General features: G+C 35.7%; 1 protein-coding gene and 1 pseudogene across 1 annotated transcript in view; one reads left to right on the plus strand and one right to left on the minus strand.

Annotated features, from left to right (window-relative positions):
- Positions 1-21,214, plus strand: part of LOC148946039 (plasmolipin-like) — a 30,251-nt gene extending 9,037 nt beyond the window's left edge. The window contains exons 2-5 of the mRNA XM_089097989.1: positions 9,544-9,697; positions 11,989-12,162; positions 15,833-15,931; positions 17,907-21,214. Of these exons, the coding sequence (XP_088954115.1) occupies positions 9,551-9,697; positions 11,989-12,162; positions 15,833-15,931; positions 17,907-18,041 (555 nt within the window). The 5' untranslated portion in view covers positions 9,544-9,550 and the 3' untranslated portion in view covers positions 18,042-21,214. The remainder of the gene's footprint in view (positions 1-9,543; positions 9,698-11,988; positions 12,163-15,832; positions 15,932-17,906) is intronic.
- Positions 21,215-21,602: 388 nt separating this feature from the next.
- LOC148946041 (soluble calcium-activated nucleotidase 1-like) lies at positions 21,603-26,382 on the minus strand (annotated as a pseudogene).
- Between the last annotated feature and the right edge of the window lie 1,480 nt (positions 26,383-27,862).

The raw sequence follows: 27,862 nt of genomic DNA on the forward strand, positions 1-27,862 counted from the left end.
TAGATCTGTTTGGCTCCAATGTTGAGATAGCTGTTAAAACACTTTGCACAAAATATATAAAAAATAAGGTTGTGACTGTGTTTGCAGCCCAGTGATGTGCCTTCTAACTAAGAGTGTGCTAGGATATATGCAATTTATGCCCACTTATTGACAGTGACCACAGATAGGTATGATTAAGGAGACCATTCTTCTGCAGTTTAGAGGAGGCACCACCACACAACATAGAGTATGCAAGTTGGTTGGGTATGATAAGCAGCATCAGCATCCTTGCCCAACTCTTTTATATAGACATGCATATTAATCACTATTTATGAGATACAACACAGATGATGGGCAGCCCCAGTTGTTTCTTGTAGGTTTGGTTTCCCATTCTTTTTTTAGTCTCCTTTTAAAAACTTTGGCTCATGTTGAAGACACTGTCTCCTTGCTTAAACAGTTCCAATCATTGATGAACCTTTGGCTAAAAAAAGTCTTGTCTAATTCTACAGTTAACTCTGGGCTTATGAAGCTTCTTAGAATGACCTTGTGCTTGTCTTTTGTTGGGTAACTGAGTAAAGAGCTTATTTTGGGGTTGATTTACAAATTTATATGTTAGTAGCATGTCACTGTGTTTGCAATGGAAGGTCAAAGATGGGATTTTTAGGTTAGATAGCCTTTCACTGTACGATTTCTTGCCATTCCAGAGATGCACTTGGTGGCCCTCCTTTATATACCTTCAATCAACTGCATGTTACCTTTGTAAAAAGAACCAGCAAGGCAGGTTACTAAGTCAAGAACTGGTCTCACAATCCCCATGTATAGCTTCAAGAAGATTGACTAGTAAGTGTTCTTTTAATAATTCCAAGGCTTGAATTTGCTTTGGAAACAGTTTGTGCAGAGTGTTTGTGGAACTTTTGAATATTATCCATAGTGACTCCCAGGTTTTTGCCACCAGTGCAAGTTGAGAAAGGAATGGGGGATGATATCTAGCTATCATTCATAGTGTATTGGTGCAGAGGATTATTCTGACCAAAATGAATGGTGACATTTTGATATGTCAAAAGAGATATGCCACCTGTTTTCCCATGCCTGTATGTGATCAAGGTCAGATTGCATTTATGATTTGTTGGTTCACCAAATAGTTTTGAATCCTCAGTGTAAAGGGCTAAGTGGTTGCTGACTTCAGGAATCATATCATTTATATAAAGAAGAAACAATGCGAGTCCCAGAACATGAAATAACTAATGGTTTCTTAATATGTTTCTTTCTCAATAGGCCCAATTCTGGGCTTATGCCTGAATTACTGTTGATAGTAAACTTTAATGTTGGACATAATCCTCCAGCTGCTTAGGGACCAGTATAACTTGAAACAGCTGCCTTGGTATACCCACCATTTGTAAATTTTGATATTTTAGACCCACTATTGGGTGAAGTTTAGTACAGTTTTGAATTTGAAGTATCTTAAATTACCTTAAATCACACTGACCAGCAAGATAGGTGGTATTGAGCCTCCTGTAGAGACTCACTTGGGGTGTGAACTTCATCAAGGTTAGGCAGCATCCCAAGTTAGCCTCCATTCAACATTTTTCCAGTCCAAATCAATGCCCTTCTTGAATGATTCAGCTGTTTTGAACAGTTTGTTTGATTCAGCTGTTTGATTCAGCTGGTTTGAACAGTGGCATCTAAGAGGCTATTTCATAGTGCCACAGAGTGAACAACATAGAAGTTCTGACACACACATTGCTTTTTTCTTGGAATCTGTAGTTTCTGGCTGTGTCCCCTTTAGGAGCTGTAGAGTGGTGAAGAGAGACCTGAACTTAGACTTGGGTGTTCAAGCAACTTACAAGTCATGATGACATTTCCTCTTTTTCTTCTGTATACCAGTGCAGGGAGTTTTAGGGATCTAAGGCAATCCTTATAAGGTTTTTTCTTGTAGGTGTGGAACGAGCTTGGTAGCTTGGTGCTGAACATTAAATGCTTTAGCATCCATCATGTACTGGGGATATGCCAAAGTAATATTAAGCTGTAAATGAGGGCAGAATAATGCCTTATAGTTATCCTGTAAGTTATAATGCCTTCTAGAGTTTGCCTACCATACATGGCTTCCTGGTGGTGAATGTTCTCTTAATGAGTCCAATGGCCCAGTTTGCTTTTGCGCCTTGACTTCATGTATGTCTATGGAACTTAAGCTCAACAATAATGCCTATCCTTTTTCTTTAGTTACCACACCAAGTTGGCTGTTCTAATGGTATATGATTGGTTAGTTTTTTGTTTAACAAGATGAAGAACTTTACATTTGGATGTGGTGAACTGCAGGCCCCCGTTTTTGAACCATCTTGAAAGTGTGTTGAGGGTGGGAAAGAGGGGTGAACCCCGGGGGGGGGGGATAATGGAGATACCCCCCTAAATTTGGGAAATTTGTCTTGTAGGGTCAACGTCCTTATAGATCTTGTGTAATAAAAAAGGATAATGTATGCTGTAAATCTTATTGTGATGAGGATAAAAACTGAATTATTTATTCATTTTATAAAATAAATTTAAAACACAACTGTCTTAAAAGCTAAGCATATTCATTATGGATTTTAATCCCATTGATGTAGAGAACTGCATGCACAACAAGTGGGTAATGTGTGACAATCTCCACACAAGAATTTTTGTTTTGTGAAAATGCAGTTGGGAACCAGGCTGCTGCCAAGTAAGCCACATGCTATTATAACCTCAGTCTCTAAGATTGTTGAACTGCATTTAAGTCACGTGTGGGCTTTTTCAGTTTTTATATAGAACTTATTTGTTATTTAGAACATATAGAACATTTGTTATTTAGTCAAGTTCAAGTTCCATTTATTTCCATTTATTTCCATAAATAACAATAACAAAAACAATATCCATCATTAAATAACAGTCATCCATCATTTCACAACAGAAATAAACAATTATAGACTTTTTCAAAAAGAAACAGCTGGTTGATAGCAGACCTTGGTTGGTTGATACAAACCTTAGTTGGAATGGGAAAAAATTAAAATACTGAAGGGAGCAAGGTTATAATGGAGCTTCATCTATGAGCGGTCGGTTTCAAGGTTGTGCTGCTATACTCTATGAAAGTTTTCCCCATGCAGTCTATGTTCACTGTGCAAGTCATTCTTTCCCTGTGTCATTCGTACAACATACTTGTTATAATAAATTTTCTACGGAATTTTGAAAGAAGTAATTAATTTATTTAGAATTTCATCTAAATGTCCTGCAATTTTCAGACAAATTGTTCAAGAAAGTAATCTTATCACAGGGACAAAATGAGTAAGATTGAAAAAATTTTGTGAGACTATATGGGAGGGGCACTTAAAAGCAATCATTTCGTTTAGAGATGTCCATTATTATCTATAAGGCTACGAGGGAAATTCAAGAACATCCTGATTCAGACTCTGAATCTTCAAGCAAAACTTATTCTTCGCTATCTGCTCTTGAGAGATGCAGTTTTGTTGCAGCTATGGTTATTGTTAGTAAAGTTTTTAGTCTGTCACACAATTTGTTGACAATATTTTGCAATCAAAAAGTATAGATGTCGCATTCTTTCTCAAACATGTTGATGGTCTTAAAAGCAAAGTTAGAGATATGAGAGAGAGGAGTGAAGCTATGTTTCATCCTCTTTTTCTGAAGGGACTGAAATGGGTCAAGATGCTGAAATCAGCATTGGAATGCCCAGATGAGCTCCTAAACAAACTTATAGGAATAATTACGCAACTGCGTAAAAGGGTCTTAAAACGTATTACCGACTTTCTGTGTTTATCCCATTTATGGACTGCTTTCTGCAGCAGCTGCATCAAAGACTCCTTAGCCATAGAAAGTCGCTGGAGTCACTGTAGTACCTATTTGTTCAGATCTGTATTTCCCTCGACAAAGAAAAAAACAAAGGATATATCAGATACTCTGACTAATTTTTGGTATCTTGATGCAGACAGCTATAGGGAAAAATTGTAAGCTGAATTAGTTCTGTGGAAAACAATATGGATGCATTCGAGAAACATGACACAAAAATGTCTCCTAACGTGCTTAAAAAAATGCGATAAGAACATTTTCCTTATCAATATTTGAAGATTGGTGCAACAATTCCCGTCACTACGTCTACGTGCGAGCGTTCTTGTTCTACCCTGAGAAGAGTGAAATCTTATACCAGGAGTGCCTCGGGTCAGGAAAGGCATTAATGGATTGGCCTTAGTATCCATACACAGGGTTGTTCCAGTAAATGCAGCATACGTTTTGGAGAAACTAGCCCACAACAAAAAAGGGGGCTTGGTTTTATTTTATAATTACATATTCACAGTGTTGTCTCAATAAAGAATGTTCCTTATATTCTAAAAACTTTAATTATCTTTTTTAACCAGTAAAATAAAAGTTTAAAATAGGGATAAAATCCCTTTTAATAGACAGTGTATAGAAATTCACAAAAAATACCAGATATTTTGGTCACTGTATATGTGACCAAAATATCTGGTATTTTTGTGAATTTCTATACACTGTCTATTAAAAAGGATTTATCCCTATTTTGAACTTTTATTTTATCGTCATGGAAAGGCAGTGTGGTCTCCGAAATTATCTTAGACATTACTACCATCTCTCTGTCAAAATATCCATCCCCCTCCGAAATTTATTGCTGGGTTTGCCCCTGTGTTGAGGTCTTTCTAAATGGCTGAGGGTTCTTCATTACATCTGGCTAGCCCTAGTAGTTTATGGTCATTAGCATATATTATCAGAGGATTCTTCAGATTTGTTGGACAGTGATTGGCATACACAATAAACAGTGTAGGCCCCAAGATGGTTCATTGCAGGACACCACTAAGAACTACAGCTGACTCAGGGAAGATGGTACCATTTTCGGTATTTATAAGAACCTTCTGTATTCTATTTGCTAAGAATGTCTTAATCCAGCCTATAAGCTATGCATGGATTCCATAAGCATTTAGCTTAAATAAAAGGAGGCTGTGTTGCACCTTGTCGAAAGCTTTTGCTTGATCTAGAAGGATGATGTCCACAGGAAGGTCTATGTCAAGGAGTTTAATGATAATATCATAAGACTCAATGAGGTTAGTTCAATGGGGTGACCTTTGTTGACTGAAAATCCAAGCTGACTTTTTCTGAGTAACTGATTATTATATAGATGATTGACCAACTAATCATTTAATATACCTTCCAGAACCTTGCACAGTACAGAAGTAAGGCTGATGGGCTGGTAGTTGCTTGCTAGGACCTTTTCTCCCTTCATAAAAATGGGCTTGATATGGGAAAGATTCCAGTCACTAGGGAGGACTTTTGGTGTTTAGGTTTTTTGGAATATCTTAGCAATAGGTTCTATTAAAATTTTGGCAGTTACTTAGAGTCATTGTTGTGAATTATTATCTGACCCAGCAGCTTTATTCTCATAAAGATTTTTGCTCCTTTTGAGGACATTTTCAGTGGTTATAACATGAAGAGGCATAGATGTAAGAATCAAGGATGATGGTATTGCAAGTGGTAGATTGGGTAATGACTTGGTAGAGAAATTTGTGGCAAAGCTATCATTCAGCATATCAGCAATGCATTTAGGATTAGTAACCTTAGTGTTTTCCACTTTGTTAAGGTGAGGGATGCACCGCCTTGAGGGGTTTGCAGAGGAGACATAATGTCAAAACCTTTTTGGATTTGTTTTTGATTCAGCAGTAATCTTCATGTTCTTTAACTATCTTTCTGGTGTGGTTTCTCAGCTTATTTTGGCACTTTCTTTTCATCTTTCCTTTCCATTTGCTTGTTCAATATCCTTTCATGTAACTAGGCTACTAAATTAAGGCAATGAATTATGTGTATACTATGGCCAAAATAGGTTTTGTATTGACATTGGTAAACAATATGGCCACATACTAGACAATAGGTAAACTCAGTTTCAGACAAGTGGCAAGCCTAACAATATCTAAAGAATAGTTTAAGAACAACATTTGAATAGCCTATGCAATTAGGCTATATAAGGGTTAGCTATAGCAACAGAGGAGAGAATCACAGGTGGCATAACCCACAAATTAGCATATGTATATCTTTTAAATGATAAAAAATATTGTTATTTTACTTTCTTGCTATTAAACATATTATTTAGATAGTATTTTATGAACTAAAAGAGGAATATTGCTTTTGGAGTGAAAACTTTCAACATTTTAAGTTTGAAATTGCTTTTTTTGCATTTAACTCTTTCATATTTGGTAAGAATCTTTTGATAGTTGAAGGCTCTTTTACTACAGCCTAGATAGTGTGTCAACCCCAGAAGCATAGTTATTTGATCTTTGAACTTTTGTGAACAAAGTGGCTATCAGTAAAATTTGATCTGATGCATTTGGGGAAAAAAGGGCATGGGGGGACTGGTTGTCTTTTGATCACTTTTGACTCTTAACAAGGGCACTAATACTTATGATTTCCAATTAAAGCTTATACAACCACCCTTTCTATAAAAACCTTATATGTTAATAATAAACAACTTGCGTAACTTACAGCCCTTGCGCCAGGGGATGGGATGGGGGTTCAGCCTTGGATTTATATTAGTTTGGCATTTGCAGAATTTTAAAAAATTTCATTATGGAGGTGGCTATAAGGCTTTACTAACTTTGGAGGGGCTATTTCAATTTCGAATTGATTGAATCCCCTCCAAAGTTTATATGACCACCCCTTCCATAAAAACATTATATATTAACAATGAGCAACTACCATAACTTATAATCCTTGCTTTGGGGGCAGGGGGAGATGTCAACCCTGGAGGTTTAGTTATTTTGCCTTTGGGCTATTTTGAGCAAAATTGCTATCTCAAATTTTTTATCAGATCTATTTGGGGGAAAAGGTTTTAGAGGGTGCTGGTTGACTTCCAATCACTTTTAATTCTTGATAAAGGAACTAGAACTTTCAATTTCAAATCAAATGAGTCTCCACCAAATTTTATACAACCACCCCTTCTATAAAAACCTTAGATGTTAACAATGGGCAACTAGCATAACCTATAGCAATTGCCCCAGGGTCAGTGGGGTTGTAGACTCTGGAGGCATTGTTATTTTGCCTTTGGACTATTTTTAACAAAATGGCTGTCTCGAAATTTTGATCAGATCCATTTGGGAAAAAAGGGTGCAAGGGGGAAAGGCTGATTTCCCTCTGATCAGTTTTGACTCTTTAAAAGGGACCTAGAACTTCCAATTTCCAATCAAATGAGCCTTTTCCAAAATTTATACAATCACCTCTTCCTTAAAAAACCTTATTTGCCCTCAGGCATAACTTACAACCCTTGCCCCCAGGCCCTGGGGTTATTTCAACCCTGGAAGTATTGCTGTGTGACCTTTGGACTATTTTGAACAAAACAGCTATCTCAAAATTTGGATTGGTTGAATCTGGGGAAAAGAGGACACGGAGGACTAGTTGCCCTCCAATCACTTTTGACTCTCAAAAAGGGGACTTGAACTTTCTATTTCTAATCAAATGAGCCTCCTCCAAAGTCAACAAAACCACCCCTTTCATAAAAACTTTATATGGCTTCAGAGCGTTTACAACACTTGCCTTGGCTATGTGGGGTTGTGTTAACCCTGGAGGCATTGTTATATAGTCTTTGGACTATTCTGAACAAAATGGCTATTTCAAAGTTTTGATTGGATGCATTTGAGAAAAAAAAATGACTGGGGAGGGGCTAGTTGTCCTCCAATAACTTTTGAATCTTAGAAAGAGAACTTGAACTTTCAATTTCCAATAACATGAACCTCCTCCAAAGTTTATAATACCATCCCTTCAATAAAAACCTTATAAGCCCCTGGGAATAACTTTCAAACCTTGCCCCTGTGCTTTTTTTTGGGGGGGGGGGATGTGATGACCCCGAGTCATTGTTATATAATAGTTGGACTATTTTTTTTTACAAAATGGCTATCTCAAAATTTCAATTAGATGTATTTAGGGAAAAGAGGGCTTGGAGGAGCCTAGTAGCCCTCCAAGCACTTTTGAATCTAAAAAAGGGCACTAGAACTTCCGATTTCCAATCAAATGAGCCCCCTCCAAAGTTTATACGACCACTCCTTCCATATGAATAAGAAAAATAAACACAATATTGAAGTTGTATGCCCTTTATTATAGGCAACGCTATAGCATTGCCTCTGATTAATGGCTCCTGAGGTGGACCTAAAACCTTTTTCAGTCATGTAATTTTTATTCTTTTTCCACTGAGGACAGCTGAGTGGAGGTCTAGACTGAAATGTTTGCATTTTTTCTTGTTTTATTGACTGTGAATTTCTTCTTTTTTTTGCTCCATGTTTTCTCTTATTGATGTACGTGTCCCATATAAATCAAACGTGTGACATGTTGTCTGTACTGTTTACCAAAGATTATTGGAGGCAGAGTGTAAACCTTGTTTCCCAAAGAGGGTAGAATAGTCTTACAGAGCATAAGAGTATGTACTGTTAAGTTCAGATACAAATTGTTTATGATGTTGACCCAAGTGTGTAGGAGACAGAGCTTATGCACTTTGATAAAAGGGAATCAGAGATAGAATATATAGTAAGTCGAGAGAGGCACTGTACATATTGACAATGCTGGGACCTGAAGGAGCTAGATGAGTGTTATTCTATGGGCCTCACTTTGGGCCCTCTAATAATCCAGATTGAATACTCTTGTATGACTAATTTCAGTAAGAACATGTGACATGTTGACATTAAAGCATATCTATAAAGCCTCTATTTTATATGGGCAATATATTATTATTATGGCAGCAAGTCAAGCAGATTTGTTGGACCTTTCTGTTATTTTGAATCAAAATGGCCATCTTGAAAGTTTGATTTGATGCCATGTGATGCTGGGAAAGGGGGCTTTGAATGGTTGTTATGTTGTGTTCCAATCGGTTTCAACTCTTAAAAGGGCAGTAGAACTTATAATTGACAATGAAACATGCCCTCTACCAAGTTTTTATGACCACTCATTCTATATCATAAGGCCTAAAAAGAAACAAAAAAATATTGGAGACATATGGCTCCAAAAAATTTTGGGAAAAGGCTTTGAAAACTTTGTTCTAGAGAAGCGTCATTTTTCTTCTTATATTACATGCTTTATCTGGTTGATCATCTCAGGTTGAGGGGGCTTTTCATGCCCTTCTCTTATTGGTGTAATTCAGTTTATATTAGTTAATTTGATTTAAATAAATAACGATTTTATTTTCAAACGTCATGCCGATCAGCAGCAGTTCTTATCATAATAAGGCACTAAATATATAAAACATATGAAAATCACGGCCATAGCCATTGTCATGCAAAATTATAAATTGATTTTAAATATCATAAGTTCAAACTAAACAGAGTCAAACGAATAAAAAGAATAAAAGAATAATGAACTAAAGAAAATAAATATATACAATTATCGACGAGTGGGTACAGAATTAAAAAACTTGATGAACGAGGGAACAAGACTTTGAACAACTAATTTAGTTTGAGACCTTTTCATTCTTGAGTTGTATGAAATGCCTTTAAAAGTTTTGTCAGGATGTGATAAGACCTGTTCTTTTGCCATATTTATTGCTTTTTTTATTTTCAGAAATAAAATGGAAGGTCAGTTTGGTGCTGGTCCCTATGTGGGTGGAGGAACAACAACTACCACTACTACTCAGTCAACTGCCGTTAATACCTCTCTGAGATTTGATAAAGAGTATTTGCGTTCAATTCCTGGAATGCTAAAAGCAGTCGTTATGGTAGGGTTATTTTGTTTTTCTTTTGTAAATTGTGTATTTTCTGCTTAAAAAAAGGATATTACTTGAGGGAATATAAGGGGACTATGACCCTGCATTGTTATCCTGAACACGTGAAAATTGTGCTAAACTTGCTTTCTGATGATCTATCATCTCCATGTTCTTATTATTTTGTACAAAATGGTATTTAGTTCTGGCTTTGTTATTGTCTAACCTCCCCATTGGTATTAAGTATCATGCTAGTGTAAGCTGTCATGGATTATTCTTTTTCTGTTCATTTACCTCTGTCCTTTATTGTAACGTTGAAAACTTCTGGAATACTGGGTCCTTGTAAACGTTGTTCGCGAATATATTATAATTGTGGAAATATACCTACAGAATTATTTTCTTTATTCTGAAGCTAACTAAATCAGAGTTCTATTTCATGTTCTACAACACAATGCGAATACTAACTGCGGTCAGTTGAGATAAATACATACTGTGCTGGAATATTCTTGCTTTGTATGTTTAAGAATGCACATTATGTTTGTTTGTTTTTGGCAAATTCGAACATGGATAAAGGATAGTCATCTAACTCCGAAATTGATGTCTCCATGTGAGTACAAAGCTGTGGCTCCAGATTTTGCATGATGTTTTTAGATGGAAAATGGGATTAATAATTAAAATCAGAATCATTACCATGTGTTAGATTAAGTGTTAGATGCAACGCATAAGAAAAGTTTTGGACAAAAAGTCTTAAAAACCGAAATTTGATTTAAATGCAATGCTCAAAAACTTGAAAACAAATTGTAGCTCGCATTTTGCCATTAAGTTTGATGCACAAAATCTAAACCAAAATAATAATATGGAACTGAAATCAATTTTTTTTTCATTTTTTGATGGTTTTATTGAATGATCGTTTTTACGAATGAAAGATCTTTTCCCTCCGTGGATCAGTTTGCGCCAATTGTATATATATTTTTTTTTTTTGTGGTGGTTTTATTGTTTTTTTTAGTTTTAACTTGTCTTATTTTCTATTGGTCTTCTTTTGTCTCTCGTACCTATTATGCCCTTTATTTTATATAGGTAAACTGTTCATATTTTTTTGCATTTGCCTTTTTTTGTCTCTACATTGGCCGCAGTCTCGTTTGTTGTTTTTTTTTTTCATTTTTTTATTTATCTTTGTCGTTTTTTTTTATCGTTTTTAACAATGGTAATCTCCCAGGCAATTAAAAAGTTGAAAAAAGTATATTAGGTTAGGTTCTGATAACATTTAGGTTAGGGTGTGCACCTGGCTTTTAGTGATGAAACGCTATACCAACATATTTTTATGTTATTACACATAGCCTAATACTGTAATGAACCAATATGCACGTTGGAGGTGTTTTAGTGGGGGATTAGTTCATGATTTTATTGAAGATTGGGGGATTTTTACCACTATGATATTAAGTAGGCTATTGGAGGGGTGAAGTAACCATGTAAAGAAGGGCTTTCTCATTCTATTGTTGGATTCTTGCACAATATGCAAAGTGATCTTAACCTTTATATGGATGGAGATGAGGATATGGTGGGTGCTGAAATGCCTGTATATTAGGGAACTAAATAAGGCGGAATAACGTCTCTGAACGTGCGTAATAGTAGTATTAATAACGTCCAGCTTTCGTTGTAACTAGTCCGATTTTGAAGCATGTAGAATGTTTATCTTTTTGGTTTTGAAGAAGACTTGTTGAATCTGTTTCATTTGTGTTCTTCATTCAATGTACTTCCCTTTTCCATGAAAAAAACTAATGATGATGTTAGTCTTCAATTCGACCTAGGCAAACTTGCTGTGTTGCTTTTTAATTGTCCAAGCCTTAAGGAGGTCTTTTTGGAACACTACAATCACAACATCAAGTTAAATAATGTTAAATAATAATCAAGTTAAATAATCACACCATCAAGTTAAAAAATAGGCTAGCCTATTGATTGTACTCTGGTTTTTGATCATGTTCCTATGAAAATCTGTATGCTGGCTCTGTTAAAAGTAAGAGAAACCTATGTTGAACGTTTTCGTAGTATTTTTACTGGGCTGGTGCACTTACTATGCTTCCTTCTTTTAAGCTCTTGAGCTGTTGAGCCGTTGTTGGTGGTTTAAAAGCCCTTAGCTCTTATAGATTGAAGGTTCAGAAATGGTGCTACAAGCCTTCTGGAATGAGTTTTTTTCTTTATTATTTTTTAATGTGTTTTTGAATATTTTGTATTTTTAGATGATTAAAATTTAGTGCAAAAATGAGCATCCATAAAAATTTAGTTTAATTTTTTTTATATTTTGTCAGGTCATAAACATTATTGCCTTCATTTGTGTTAGCAGCTCTGATTTTCATTACCATTCCAATGCTACTTGGATGTCATTCTGTGCCTGGGCTGGTTTCTTTACAACTGGAACGCTGCTCCTGTTTTACTGTCTTCATCTGATCGAGAAGTTTCATTTCATCCCTTGGCTACTTGTGGTAAGCTTTATAGAATGTTGCTGACACTTCCATGAGCATAATATCTTATTAAAAGCGGATTTGGAAGATACCAATAAAAATAACTGTTTCAGACGCTAATCTGGCCAAAATGTCAGGATGTGTCAATGTGAAGTATGCTGTTAAAAACTCACACAGCTTCTACTTGATAGCAAGGCCGTACCCAGAGGGGGTTTGACCCCCCCCTGCCCCGAAATAGTTGTTTAACTCATAAAAACTTAACAAAAATGGCTATAAACAAATTTTGTATGCTTTTTTGAGGTTTGTTTTGCGTACCCCCCCCCCACCCAAAAAAAAAATCTTTGAGTAAAACCCCCTCCGAAGAAAAACCCTGGGTACGGCCTTGCTTGATAGTTTCTATAGCTTCAAGTTTTTGCAAAATCTCGGCGTTTTAGGTTTTGAGACAGTCGTTTAGAGGTTTGCCATGTTCAAATGCGTATGCTAAAATAAAAAATAAGACTTTCTTTCGCTTACGAATTCCTAATGATATTTATTTATTTATTTTGTAGGATTCCTTGTATATTAAACAGAAAAAAAACTTACTAATTATTTTGTGCTAGGACGAAGATTATGAACCAATTTTGTCAGTCGATCATAAAAACTTGCATTATGATGACCTCCATAAACAAAAACAGGATTCTTTTGGAAAACCAAAAACAACCAAATTTTGCAAAAAGTAAAACTATAAAGGTTATTGCATACGAACTTTGAGTAACAGAAAATGTAGGTTACATCTGTGAATTCAATGCATAGAAAAAAAAACGAAACTTCTTGGGACACAAACTGGGTCGTGCTGTGTAACATCACTTGATTTCGGACAACCAAGATTTCTCATGAACATTTTTACACCTAGGCCTATTCAAAAGTTCTGTCCTCACCACCTCGTAAAAAAAATACTATCTTTCCAAATTGTCCATTTCCATTACACATTTGAATGAAAGTGTTTCTTGAAAAAAACAAAACACTGTGTTTTGCAACACACTCGGTGTTGTAATTAGCTGTCAATAGTAATATTGACAACTTATTGCAACACCAATCCGATTGAGGCCAATGTAGCTGTGTACGTTCCTCCTCCATATCTACTCAGTTCAGAGCTCCACTTCCTCGATCAAATTTCTACTTACTTGAAATCTATTCTAATAATTGAAGATGTGATTCATAAGTGAAGATGAATAGGTGACGTTGGGTAACGAAAAGATGGATCAAGCGGACAGCTTCACTTACCTTGCCAGTATTATAAGTGAAGACGGTGAGTGCAGTGAAGATTTTAAAAGTAGAATAGCCAAGGCCCAGGTGTTTTTTTTTACAGTTGAAAAAAAGTTTGGAAGAATAAGAAGATAAGTCTGCGAACCAAGATTAGAATATTGGAAGCTGCAGTGGCGACAGTGGTCAAATATGGCTCTGAAGCATGGGCGCTCCGAAAAAGAGAGGAAGATTTGCTAGATGTTTTCCAGAAAAATTGCCTACGGATTGTTTTGGGTACTCTACTGACATACCATATTTCAAATAGTAGGCCGTACGAAAAGTGTGGTTCAATCTCGCTTTCTAGGGCTATAATGAGAGAAAGGTTGAGATGGTTAGCACACGTTTTACGGATGAAGGATGACAGATTGCCAAAAATTGCCCTTTTCGGCCAACCGTCTAGGACTTAACGGAATGCAGGTTGCCCTCGGTTGGAATGGGAGGATGTCTTAAGGAAAGATTTAAGGGAAATAGGAACTTACTGAGAGGGTGTAAAGAGGGAGGCTTTGGATAGATCGGGATGCGTAGTTTTGTTGGCCTCAGGTGGCTTGGTACTGCGGTGAGTTGTTAGTAGTAGTTGCATTCCACTTGAGAACGATCTGGTTTTTAGTTAGGCCCAACCTGATTGCCAAAAGCACACTTCCGGGTAACCTATACTTCTTCACCCATAAAACGCGATCTAGCCATTCTAACCTTTTTTTTTTCAAAGTAAGATTAAACCAAATTTTACATGCACTTTAATGCTTGATAGATGGTGATTTTGGCACCAGAGGTCTTGTTATTCTTTGCTATACCTAAAAGATTCACATTTTTATTGCAAGTTCGTCTCATAATCTATAGGATGTTCGCACTATTATAGCAAAAAGGGAGCAATTTAGCTTATATTTGAGAGCCATTATGTATTTGGGAAATAAGAGACCAAAACTTTTGTGGGCTTAACTTAACTTATATTTTGAACCCTATAAATGGTCTATCTAACTCAAAATCGCAAATATTGTGTATACCATAATACACTTCGATTTTAAAAGGCTGAGGTAAGCTCTTTGTACTTGTACTAATACTCTTTCATTAAGGACGTTTGAAACCATAAGTGTCATTTGCGAGTTGCAGTGTCGGCTGAGAGTTGCAAAGACAAATGGCCCATTAGCTAACTTTTCCACCACCACACGGAGCCTCCGAAGCTCTGATGGTAAAGATTGACAGGGATTCTTAAGCGTGTAAATAGTCCGAAAAGCTAACGAGAGGCTAGTTTGAAACAAAGGAAACTTATAATCTCTTACTAATTGTTAAATAAATCGCTGTCTAATCAATATACGTATAGCATAAATAATGTATATTTCGTATCCGCAAAGATTTGAATCAAGACATTTAGCACAGCAGGAAACTTTCAAAACTGTCAAATTATTCAATGATAGTTCTTTTTAGCTGATTTTTAATGTTTTCCAAGCAGGTATACTAGAATATTTTTAGGGGCTGCCATTTCTTGAACTTTAAAAGAAAATTTTGCTCCGTTCAATAAAAAAGGTATGCTTTCTCACGATGTAAGTTTCATTCAATCTGAATATCTCTATCTCCGTCACGAAATGGTAGAAGTTAAATGTTTTTTCTAAGATATCCAGGAAAGAAGGTGTCGACTTGTAGTTTTCTGTCGTTTGTTCAAATCTCTTATCAAAGCTATACAAGCTATGGCAAGACCAGTCAATCAATTTTGAATACTTTGGGCACACTACACTAAATAAGTTTATAATGGACGAGATAGAATGATCCTTGTTATCGAACGGCCTTAGGCTTTTATCTCTTTGTAACTGAATTTCTTCTAATTAAATCAAATGATAACTGCAGCAAGTCTGTTCCTGATTGTTCTACTAATGAAACAGTGATTGCACAATTACTCTTTCTTCTTAGGGGAAAAGAAGAAGAAAAGAACTGATTAAAACTAAGGCCATCAAGCTGAAAAGCTACCTAGTGATACTGTTCACTAGCATTTCTAGGGAAGCTGTTTTGCGCATTGAGGCCAAACATTCAAAAAGCTCACCATTGAATTAAAAAAGGTAAAAAAGGTTTGAAGTAATTCAAAAACCATTGAATTACGATGAACAACAATGGGAGAATCGGAATTTTTCAAGGTCTAAAATCGAAATATGAAGTTAAATTGAATTGAAATTGGATTGAATTGAATCGAGATTAGAATTGGGAAAATTTTTCGGTACCACTTCATCAATAGCTGAAACTTTGAAGACAGGCATACAGTGGAAGAGCTCAGGTTTTTTTTTGTCTAAAATAGTTTATCCTGTATTTCTTTATCGCTAATTCTGTTTCTTTGCGTATATAATTACATTTAGTCTAAATATTGAGTACTCTTTTCGCTTCTATGGTTTTATGTATTATTCATGACCTTTTTTAAAAATAGGAGTTCATCTACTGTGCTGTTTGGAGTTTTTTCTTTTTTTCGGCTAGTTGTGCCTGCGCCTCCTATGGTAAAGCCAGTAACTGGTTTGCTGCAGCAGCGGTGAGTTTCATTGCTTTTTTCTTTTCAAGAGATTGCCAGTTTATTTTATCAGTTTTATTTTACTATTTTTATCGGACTTATTGAAATAATACTAGCTAGACTAGTTCTTTCTTCGTCGTCTCGAAAAGATTGTCCTATTACAATGCACACATTTTGTATACTATTTGTGCCTGCAAGAACCAAACTGATGTTTTCTGGGGTATTGGCGCAGTGTAGTTACGTCATTAGTATGAACATTTTTGTATGCTCGTTCTCAACCCCAAAGAGTGCACCTTTCACTTTTGTTTTCGAAAATTGGTCATTGATTGCTCCTAATAAATTTATTAACTGCTCCAAGAATCCTTAATGAGTGAGTCTTCTTCCCAACCTTTGATTTATAGAAGTGGTCTGCTCAGAAAGTAACTTGTGTATTGGAATAACGAAAAACTAAATAAACAAATATTTTCATTCTGCACAATTTGAAGCTACAGCTTTAAACTACAAATCAGCATAGTAAAAAAAACATTTTGGAAATCGTTTAATTATCACTTCTTAGGGTTTACTCGTGAAAAAAAGAAAGTTCCATTTGGTTGATAAAATATTAGTTATTTAAATGATTTTCACTCCCTTTCTACGAGCTCCGTCGATTTTGAATTGAAAATTGAGTAAAATTGAAGAATTTTGAAGTATTTTGCAGTAGGCATCAAGACATGGCTAATTGTAGAAAAAAAAAACAAGACAGATAGTTCCAGTAATTGAGAGGCAAAAATGTTTAAATGGCACGGGTAAATGGTGGGAGTAAGTATGACTCTCTTGTTGGACAAATACTTGTGTGTTAGTTTTTGGAAAGGGACACCTGACTTATGCAAAGTAATACAAGAGACGAAAATTAACGAACAAAAGAGTAGTAAAGAATTATGGTATACAAAGTAATATTTGGCAGGGATAGTCACTAGTGATAAATCACTAGGGGTGGCACCGTGATTGGGTGATTTTCGGGGATTCCGGGAACCAAATGTTTTTTCGGGGTGACACTTATGTTTCCGGAAAAATCCCCGAAAATTCAGGGATAGTGCAAGCCCTGCTTGATTTCTAATCAGGAAAATTTAAAAAACATAACCACACGAGAAAAGAAATGGTCCGACTTTGCGGTTGACGCAATAAAGAATTGCTGCAAAATTAATTCAAAGTAAGCCGAACGCCGCCGCCTCTGCCGGTGGCGGCGCGCAGAAGGTGGCACGCCGGTGGCGTTGCGACACTTCGGTGGCGGTCAACCATGCCTCTCATTGGCGGCGTTCGGTTGATGCGCCGGTGTGGCGCCGGGGTCTAATTCTAATGGTGTATTTTGTTTTGCTCCGGCACTGTTTTCGGGTGGTTTCAGGCACCAAATAAACTCCTGCAAATTTGTTTTCAAAATAACATTCTACTATTAAGACTAATCAAAATAATAGCTACCATTCCTGAATCAGCTATAAATGGCAATTTTTTTCGCTAGACAGTCTAAAAAGACATTAGACATTCGGTTACTATGGGCCGTAGCTCGCTCTTTACTAAGTTTCAGCTATTGCTGCAACCATGATGGGGTAAGCCTCCGTACGCAGATGTCAAAAGCTGTCTAATACGGGATTTAAGATCAAGTCAAAAATGTTAATTTCTTCTTCATCTCATTAAAGCACTTCATTATAATTATTCTCAACAATGATTTTTTTTAGAATAAGCATAAAGATAAATTGATGAAGAAAATAAGTTAAAAAGTATATTTATGTTTTTTTTTCTAAACGTAAGAAATTTTTTGGGGGCAGGGAAATCCCCCCTCCCCCACCTGAACCGCCCTTGGTATGAATCTAGTTCTAGATGCTAGCAGAACCTCTGGCTAGCGGGTTTGGATCAAACTAATTCCAAAACTCCTCATTTGCTGACATTCGGTATTAATTAGATGCCATAAGATTATATCTTTTTTTAATGCCAGTTCAACTGTAATTTTTTTTTTTTTTAGTTTTTTGGATTCTGTTCTTGCCTTTTATATGGCCTTGATGCATATATGAAGTTTGTTGATTGGCGAGCCGGAAGAGTAGCTCAAGGAGAAAGAATTGTTACGACTGCTACTGTAGCCTCTACACCTGCTTACTGAATCTCTCTTATAGTACTTATCAAGATACTGTCAAATATTTCTATTTTCTATTGACTTAATGCACTGCTTTAAAGGAGGAATAATTGTTTGTTTTGAATTGGTGTTTAGTCCCCATGTAGTGATTTCTGTATTAGATTTCATGGAGCTTGTGAGACTGTTCACTGTCGATTTGTAGTTTCTTTAACTCTTTTGGGTACAGCTAATGAAGTAGCAATGGATTTTTACCGTCAAAACCAAAGACTAACCTAAAGAAGGTATAGCATTTCGTAAACCCATGCCAAAAATTTTTTTTTGTTAGTAAAGATTGTATTATTTTCTGCTTACTTTTTTTTCCTATGTGTCAAGAAGCTCCTACTCTTTGCTATTGTCGAGCTTCTGGTTTTTGCGAATATGAAAAAAAAAATATGTTTTAAAATTTAAACCACGCCAGATTTTAATTGTTCCTCATCTGAGACGTGTGGTATCTTCGTCAGTAGCATGTAATACTTGTCCAGAACAAATGAAAAGAACCAGAAACCTACAAATTTAATTCGAAAGTTTATAGAGATTGCTTTTTAAGACCTGGCGCTTTGCAATTTTTTTCTTTTTCTTAATTAAATGGCTATAACTAGAATGAAATTTTTGGAGTCTAAAGTAGAAAAAAAAATTAAGACCTATCCTACTAATCTACACGCTCTTCCTATACATTCAAAAACATGGCGCGATGCTGAGTCCCCAGGTTTGAACCGTTCAGTGACGCCTCTGTTTAGTTGGTCATCACCTTTATAGCGTCTTTTTCCTTAAAACTGTTTTATTTTACCATGGACGCTAGTAGGAGCGGTGGGGGTCAGAGGGCAGTGGTCGTCTTGGAAAACAAGAAGCCAATAAAAGAAGATATGAAAAAGAAAATGAGAATAATATTCTCAGGTTTGCAGTTCCTATAAACTGTTCTCATTTAGTGCACAACTCTCACACTTTTCCAAGCACTGTATGGTGCATACTATATAAAAACGAGTATGCGTAATACATATAAATAAAAATATGGACAAATAAATTATAAATAATGCTTTTTCAGAAATCCACAAAATTTTTCTTTGATAAAACTTAATTTTAATTCTCCTACTGAACAAATTTGATATTTCCTGGGTTATTTTTTATTTTGAGAAAAAATATAGTTGTTGTCATATTTTGCTTAAATGTAGAATTCAAAGATATTTATGTTGCAAAGCTATTAATTTGTTTTATTTTTATTGATGATGCAGGTTGTAAGCTTTTTCAACAATTTCAAATTCTAAAAAATCGCGTTTTAGGAAATAGTGTATGCTTGAAGTATTGTGACCTAAAAACGGTATGTTAAAATGATTGAGTTGTATTTTCTCTTTCAACAATTAAATATGGCTAAAATTAAAGATTCTAAAAAACAGGGTTTTAGGGAATAGTATATACTAGGTATTGTGACCTAAAAATGGTATGTTAAAATGATTCAGTTGTATTTTCTCTTTCAAAAATCAAATATGGCTAACATTAAAAATTCTAAAAAACAGGGTTTTGGGGAATAGTGTGTACTTAAAGTATTGTGACCTAAAAACGGTATGTTAAAATGACTCAGTTGTATTTTCTATTTCAAAAATTAAATTTGGCTAAAATTAAAAATCCTAAAAAAAGGTTTTGGGGAATAGTGTGTACTTAAAGTATCGTGACCTAAAAGCGGTATGTTAAAACAATTCAGTTATATTTGACACACAAGTTACATTTTTATCATCTGCAACAGGTTTGCCCGACTCTGGCACACAACGGCAAAAATGCTATCTAGCTGTATCCTCGGGAATGAATCACGAGCACTGCCTGGAAGTTCCTCAGAGGGGAAAGAGGGCAAATACTATGAGGAGCCTCGTCTTTATCGAGATTTAAGTAGGGGATATTTCTCTTTTCCTTTTTTAATTCATTATATTATTGGCGTCTGGTTTCCCAGGGGGATCATTACCTTGTAAACCACCCCATCCGGTGTCCATGGAATGAATAAACAGAAACCGGTAAAACAGTTTTAAGGGAAAAGACACTTTCAAGGTCGTGACAAAATGGAACAGAAATATCCCTGAATGGTTCGAAACTTAGGTGTTAATATTATGTGGCTGGAAATAGGAAGATGGGTGCTATATTTTGGCCATTAAAGATGTAGATGCCTGATCATTTACAATCGAGAAAAGTGGAAAATAATTTTATTTTTTGGTGAAAAAATCTTCAGGATTTGGCTTTTGTTTAAATTTCAAGGATGGAAAATATACATGAGTATATTTTAGTGTAGAGTTGGATTCTATTGTTTAAGACATTATAAGGTAAAACTAAATCAAATACGTTGGGCTCAGAACGACTCGAGCGCCTGAATTTTATTGCGATTTAGTAATACATTGTGTAATTGTTCGTTTCTTTCCTTCTCTGTGTAATCCTAGTATTTTTCCGTTTCTTTTTATTACAAAGACGTTTGTCACTGCTGGTTAACCCTGTTTTATCAGTTTGGTATTCTATCGTCCAAATCAAACAAAGAATGTATATTTTCACGTTTTTTGTCACTCTAGCTGGACTTGCTACACCAATTGCTGTTTTGAGATTTGTTGCGTGCCTCCTTTTGGACTCGTTTCGGCTAAAAAATATAATATTTACTATAGTTTCCTACTTGCCCAAGTAGTTGACAAGAATGCAGGGGGGGGGGGCGTTGGGCCTGGTTCTCCCAAAAGCTTTCTTACACTAAAGTTCCCATAACTTCCGTAAGTTTTGACAATTTTATGCCCCCCCCCCCAAAAAAAAAAAAATTCTAACAGTGTGCTCGCCTAGGAGTTTAAAAGCTGTCTCAAGTCTATTTCTTTACTCTTAGATTTAATGGATTTTGATTTTGGAGAGATGTATTGATGGCATTCTTAGAGAATCATCTCTTTACTATGCATCTAGAAATCATTGAAAAGTTAGAAAAATAGTAAGTACCATAATTGTAAATGATTAATTTTTTTTTTGTTTTATTTTAAGGAGTATTTGGCTAGTTAATTCTTACTCTCGAGTAACTTCGTTCTGGAGAAGGCCGAATTTTGTTTCCTTCTGTTGTATTATAATAATTATCTTTGTTATATTGTAACTATACTATTTTGTTACTGAAAGTGTAGTTCGTGCAAATCTGAATAAAAATTTGTTTAAGATCTCTATTATGTACTCTCTCGTTATAACTGTAGTTTTCTAATACTTGATTCAGTATTAATGTCAAGTTTCAAGTCAAGTGTATTCTTTATCGTGGTTGCAGCGGTAGTTGCAATCGAGTAAAAGACAAACATGGCCCTAGTAGCAACAAAAATAGTCTGAACTTAAGTGCTACAATCCAATCATCATTGGAACCGGGAATAAATTTTAAACTAGAAAATCAATGACTTGGATTAATTTTGCCGACACGCAAAATTTGTTCCTCTACTTTCATCATCCCTTTCATTGTAAGGTAAATTACTCCATCTTCTGGGTAAGAATACCCATTTTTGGTGTGTGTTAATCCATGCACATGCTTCATGCACTAAACAGCCAGGGTGCTCAGTGTTGACAGCCTTAGCTAAAAGTTTGTAGTTCTGTCCAATCATAGTGTCGAACTAGTCCTTTGGGAGATATTGTTTTAACCCACTGACAGTAGCTGTTTAATACCTCTCCTTGTGCGTTCGTCCACACTTTTCCACTACGTCCAACATATAAGAGACCATCTTTTAGAATAGAATAGAAGAATAGAATATGATTTATTGGCTAAAATAGCACAAAAGCTAGCATAAGCACGTCAGAATTACCATAACAAAACAAATGTTATGGCAAATGTTATAAACATAAAACAAAAAATTGAATCAATAATAAAACAGATGTCAGGGGATAACATAAAACAAAAGTTACATAAATTATTAACATGGGTAACAAAATAGGGGACAAAAGAATTTTTGTAGCTTATGGTCAACATTTGGGGATGCAGGTCCAGATGGATGTTTGGAGCTCTACGACCATTGAGTCTTGTATTAGGAAGGGTTGGGGGATTTTCTTTAAAGGGAGGGAGAAAACATCGATGATAATCAGAATTAAGGCACTTGAGACCAAAGTTCATGGTAAGGATGTGACGTCGTGATTTAAATGTAATAAATTCAAGTCTAGTCAAACCTACATCATATGTAGTATTGGCCGTCCCCAGAATAATTTTTATTGCCGTTTTTTGAATACGTTCAATTTTATAACATTGGTCTTTGGTCAACCCTGGGTTCCAGACAGGGTAAGCATATTCCAGACAGGGTCTTATATAAGAACAATAAATTATTTTAAGGTTTTGGATTGATATGGAGAACCGTTTGAGAAGGGAAAAAGATTTGAACAGAAAATTACTTAACTGAAATAGTTGGTAAATGCGGGAATTACATTTTAGATTGTTGTCAAACTCCGCACCCGGCAGTTCAACAGCATTTAGATTTGGTATGCACAGGTAATTATTGATAGGGGGCATATTTTTAAAAAAAGAAAATAGCCTGAAACTGCTTTTGGGTATGCTGAAGTTGAGTTTGACATTGTCAAGATCATTCCTTAAATTGTTAATTAGTGAATCGAGTCTAACATTCAAAGTATTAGATGTTTGACAAAGGTTCAGTAATGTCAAATCATCCACAAATTTAAAAGAGTTGTCAAAATTTAGTAAAACATTATTAAAAACTATTAAAAATGCTAAAGGACCTAACTTAGTCCCTTGAGGTGCTCCACAGGAAATCGAGGATAAACCTGATGAATCCCCGTTAGGGAGGACTACACATTGCTCACGGCCAGACAAAAAGCTATCTAACATACGTAAAACAAAATCTCTTGCACATAAAGCCCTTGCATTATCTATAACTGTCCGATGATCCCAATTGTCGAAGGTTTTGCTGATATCAGCAAAAACAGCCTCAACGTAGGAACTATTTAACTCAAGATGTTTTAAAATAGTGTCAAGTATATAAATTAAGTAATGCGTGTTGCTATGATTTGGCCTAAAACCAAACTGATTTGGGTTGATTTTATCATGAATATCGTCAAAAAGGAAATGGTAAATAAAACTTTCAAAGATTTTAGAGAAAATGGGGGTTTTTGATATTGGTCTTAAGTCAGAGGGAACTTTTGGGGTCTTGGTTTTTGGTATAGGAGATATAATAGCTCATTTAAAACACACCATCTACAAAACATTGGTTAAAAATAGCAGTTAGAGGTACACTTAAATACTGGGCACATTCCACAATCAATTTGGTAGGGATATCACCTGGGCATTCTGACTTATTTGTATCAAGAGTTTCGAGTTTAAGTTGAGTCTGATGAATTTCAATCACAGGAATGTCACTCACTGCACTGTTGGCCGGCATATGCTGGAGTGGCGGGTGAATTTTACAAATTGAAGCAAAATGATCTTTTGTGACATCCTCACCCACTGGGTCACGATTACTGTCCAGTAAGAAAAACTTTGAAGACACCTTTCCCATGAGATATTGGGCACTTTTGGGGAATTTCGTAGTATCCGAATACAATAACATATTGAGTCGGTGAGCACCATGCTCCTTTATTGCTTTACGGATTTCGATCACAACGACGTTTCTAAGTTTTCGATATTCTTGGAAAAATCCTTCCTTACAGAGTTTATCTCGTTAATTTATTAGGTACAAATTTTTTTTATTTATCCACGGTTTGCAGTTAGATTTGCGAGTAACATTTTTCACTGGAAAGGTGTGACAATATAAATGGAAAAGTTCCGCTGAAAACCTAGAAGCCATTTTATTACCGTTGGTAAGATATAGAATATTGGCCCAAGATTTGAAACGAAGTTTTAATTTGAAATGGGCGACCTTCTCGTCAGTAGTGGGTCTATAAGAGTAACTGATAAATTGCTTAGGGGGAAAGGAAGATAAAGGAGTCCAAAAGATGCATAGATGGTCCCTTGCCTAATAGAGGGGCCACTTTGGGGACACAGTAGTAATCTTCAATGTTGGTAAGAATTAAGTCAAGGGTTTTATCACCGCGTGTAGGTGACTTTACCACTTGATCAAGGCTAAGAGCAGAGCTAAGCCACGTTTGGTCTAGCTCATTAAAATCACCACCTAATGTAATTGCAGCATAAGGATGCTTGCAGCGAATTCTGTCAGTATAAAGTTGCAGATATTCCGTCAGCTCCTTCTTAAATCCACTACGAGGAGGGTAATAAATAATACAAAAAAAATCATGCAAGATACTTCTTTTGGGAGGTTTCTGGGTTTGGTCCATAGCCATAGAACTTCGGTTTTCGAGTTGTTCCCTATTTCAGAAAATGAAATAATCCGATTAGGAAGGTTAGATCGACAAAAAAAGCTACCCCTCCACCATTAGATATAGAGATACCATTTCTGTCCAACCCCGGTTTAAAATGGATAATTTAATTTTGAATGGAGCAAAAGTCTTAAGTTGCCGTCTGGTTTCTGTTAAAGCACGCGATATCTATCCAGTTTTTTTCTAGACTAATTTGAAATTTATCCTTTTTATTTACCAGTGACCTTACATTTTCTGGAAAGATTCTAGGAAATGTGTAGGAGGTGGAACAATGTATTAAACCAGGGTTTCTTGAGTTGTTATTGTAGACTTGTTGTAAGTTCTTAGGTACATTTGATGTGAATAACGGGACTGAGGAGATGGACTGATTTGGTAATTTAAATGAGAAGTAGCTGGAATTTAACATAGATGTCTCCTGAATGGGTTTATTTGATGCTGTTGATAATTCGGATTCCTGTCGCTATTGAGGGCTGGTGGAAACAGTGGGCTGGTGTGGCAAACTTCGATTTTTGTCTGCTCAATATTCATAGTGATAATAACACAAGAGAGTTTGACAGTTGATGATAACTCTTTCTGGTATTATTAAAAAGTTTTTTGAATGCGCCATAGCCATGATTCAAATGAATCTGGTCACAACCAAAACAACGACCACTTCCAAACTTAAAACAAACTTTCTGGTGTAATAGTTGGCAGTCATAGTCTTTACACTCACCCCCAACATTAAAACTCTTGCAAACATGTAGATATTTACATTTTTTTCCTTTTTTGCAAATATCATTCCAGAAGAATTCGCATACACTCTTACTTTTAGTCAGTTCATGACCACTTATCTTAATTGACTTAACCTTCAGTTTACATTCATTAGTATTCAGCTTAAAGTTTACTGGTCAGATGAACTCTTAACTTAGTAATCCCCAAGGTAACTGAACTTTGAATAATACAAGTTTGTTTCATCACCTCTTTGTTACAGGAAACAATTGCATATTTATCTGGGTGGTATTTGTTAATGATAATTTCCTGATTTGATCCTCATTAACATCAGACGACTTTGGAGGGATTTCATTTAGACGCGACCTAAGGTCTATGATGGCAGATATTTCCTTGCTTATTCATTCTAAATTATCTCTCATTGCTGTAAGGGAAAGAGGTGATAAGTCCGATAGAGGATTAGAACAACAATTGCCACAAGTAGTAGTTTCAGTCTGGCAGGAGGCATTAGATTTGTTGGCTTCGAGATGGTCATTATTACTTGGAAGGTATGGAACTAGAAGAGATGATCGAATTTCCATCACAATGTTCGTCTGGTCATTGCACAATAGACTACGAGTGGGAGTAAATGGGAGAGGTGGGAGTTGACTGGAACAAGTATTAGCAAAAGTATTTACCTTTTTTGGACCATCCTTGTTTAAACTACTCTTCTTCACAAAAGGATCTAGCTACAGACAACTTTTAGTCCATTGGAGACATTCAATTCCAGCACATTGTTTGTAGAAGTAAGATCCACAGTCATTGCATATCAAACAGTTTAAAGTTGCCCTGCAGCGACATACGGGACATACTCTCCTAGTCATTCTTGGGGTTTAGGATAAAATGGAGTTTAGTCTCTAATTAAGTCCGTATATAATCCTTTTAATTCACAGTTGTTCAAAAAATGGGATTTAATCCTTTTAAAGAATAAATATGTCTTAACAGGACAGAGACTGAATAGCTCATTCCCCTTTAAACCCATTTCCTGAGACTTTACCATGTCCATCTAATAAAATTACCCAAGGATAAGCCTTTTTTCATCTATGATGTACATAATTCCTGTTAGATCATCAACTGCTAAAAGATTTTCATCAAACCAAATTAACCGTGATAATCCCATTCCCCTGTCCCCACTAGCAAAATTTTTAGTTAGATTGGTAGTTGTGCCATTGTCCATTTCTATGTAAGATTTTCTCCTTAGAATATCCATTGTTAAACATCCAGTTTTGAAGTAACTGAACCATGTATTGACCATACCATTTCCTGATAGAGTATCTAAATCTGAAACCATTCCAATTTTGTATCTTAGGTCTTTGCATGTATGCTTAGGCGTTGTGAATGGGAATGAGGTCCCATATGATAAATCATAACAACAAGAGTGATAGCATCTCTAAAAATTACCTTAGAATAGTTATATCTTTTGTGCTTGGGTACAGGACTATCATTAACGTACGCCGGAAGAGAAGAATCTAGCATACTTCATGGTTCGGTAGCTCTAACTCTTGATGTAAACAATAACATATTGTTTACATATTGCCGCCCCCTCCCCCGAAATCTTACAATTTTTATATTTTTCCATAATTTTCTGATACTTCTCACAGAATGAGGTATTTGAAGGATTTGCCCCCCCCCCCAAAAAAAAATCCTGCGTACGTGCCTGGTTGCAATCTGTTGAAGAGCAGCTATTAGCCATAGTATGCTTAAAAGTAAAGAGACGCCGCAAAAACAAATTCATGAGAATTTCAAATAAGAGCTTGAAGACTCAAAAACTGTGGTCGATAGGAATAATACCCTTGACCGGAGGTTTTTAGCCAGTCATCTTATAAATTGAAGAAATCCAAAATTTAGCTTCCGTTGGATTGGCATGTCTCTATTTTCTTTTTTTGTGTGTAGCAAATGGGCACATAAACTTCATATAGAGCTTTTAAAGGGCTCAATGGAAACATAATAGTTATATCTATGTACGTTTTTGAAACTGGAACATGGCCAATCGTTAGGTCTTACTCTGTCGTCATTTATCTTTCCCTTTTTTAGAACATCATATGTATTCTTGAGAATACAATTGACCAAAATATTTCAAATCTGCCCCCCCCCCCCTCCAGTCAAATTTGGTAGTGGGAGAGAGTTTAGTCTAAAAATCAGAGGTTTTATTCAAGTCATCGTAAGGAAGATCGGAAACATCGGATACACATATCACATAGGAACCTTTAGGATTGGGTATTGCTTTTTAGATTTTTAGTAGCTATCCGAGGATTATAATCAGAGCCGTATCCTAACCACTGAGCAATTAATTTTGTATCCCTTTATGCGTTCAACTTATCAATACTTTTTCAGTTTGATATAGACCACTATCTTTATTTGCAATCCATAATCATAAAATCTACCCAAAATCTCACCGTCTTAGTGTCCCATAGTGTTCTAGTCACCAGTTTAGGCCCCAGAATATTTGAAAGCTACAGGGCAACATGATGTGAAATGAGAAAGTAAAAATCTCCTAGACTTAAATTGTGCAGATGACTTAAATATTCTAGATGAAAAAGAGTTACCAAAAAGAATAAATTGCTAGAGACAAGTATGCCGGATGTAGCAAAGACACAAAAAGGGGAATACACTGCGTAGGGTGTTTTTAATTTGCAACTAAAAAAGCTGGAAGAATAGGAGGATATGTCATCAAACCTAAAATTACGATACTAGCCGTCACGAAAATGACAGTATGGCTCTTGAGCATGGGCGCTTTAACAAGTTAAGGAAGATATGCTAAATGTTTTCCA

Source organism: Artemia sp. Qi Xiang Cuo, chromosome 12 (assembly GCF_049724085.1).
Source record: "Artemia sp. Qi Xiang Cuo chromosome 12, ASM4972408v1, whole genome shotgun sequence".
Taxonomy (NCBI): Eukaryota; Metazoa; Arthropoda; class Branchiopoda; order Anostraca; family Artemiidae; genus Artemia; species Artemia sp. Qi Xiang Cuo.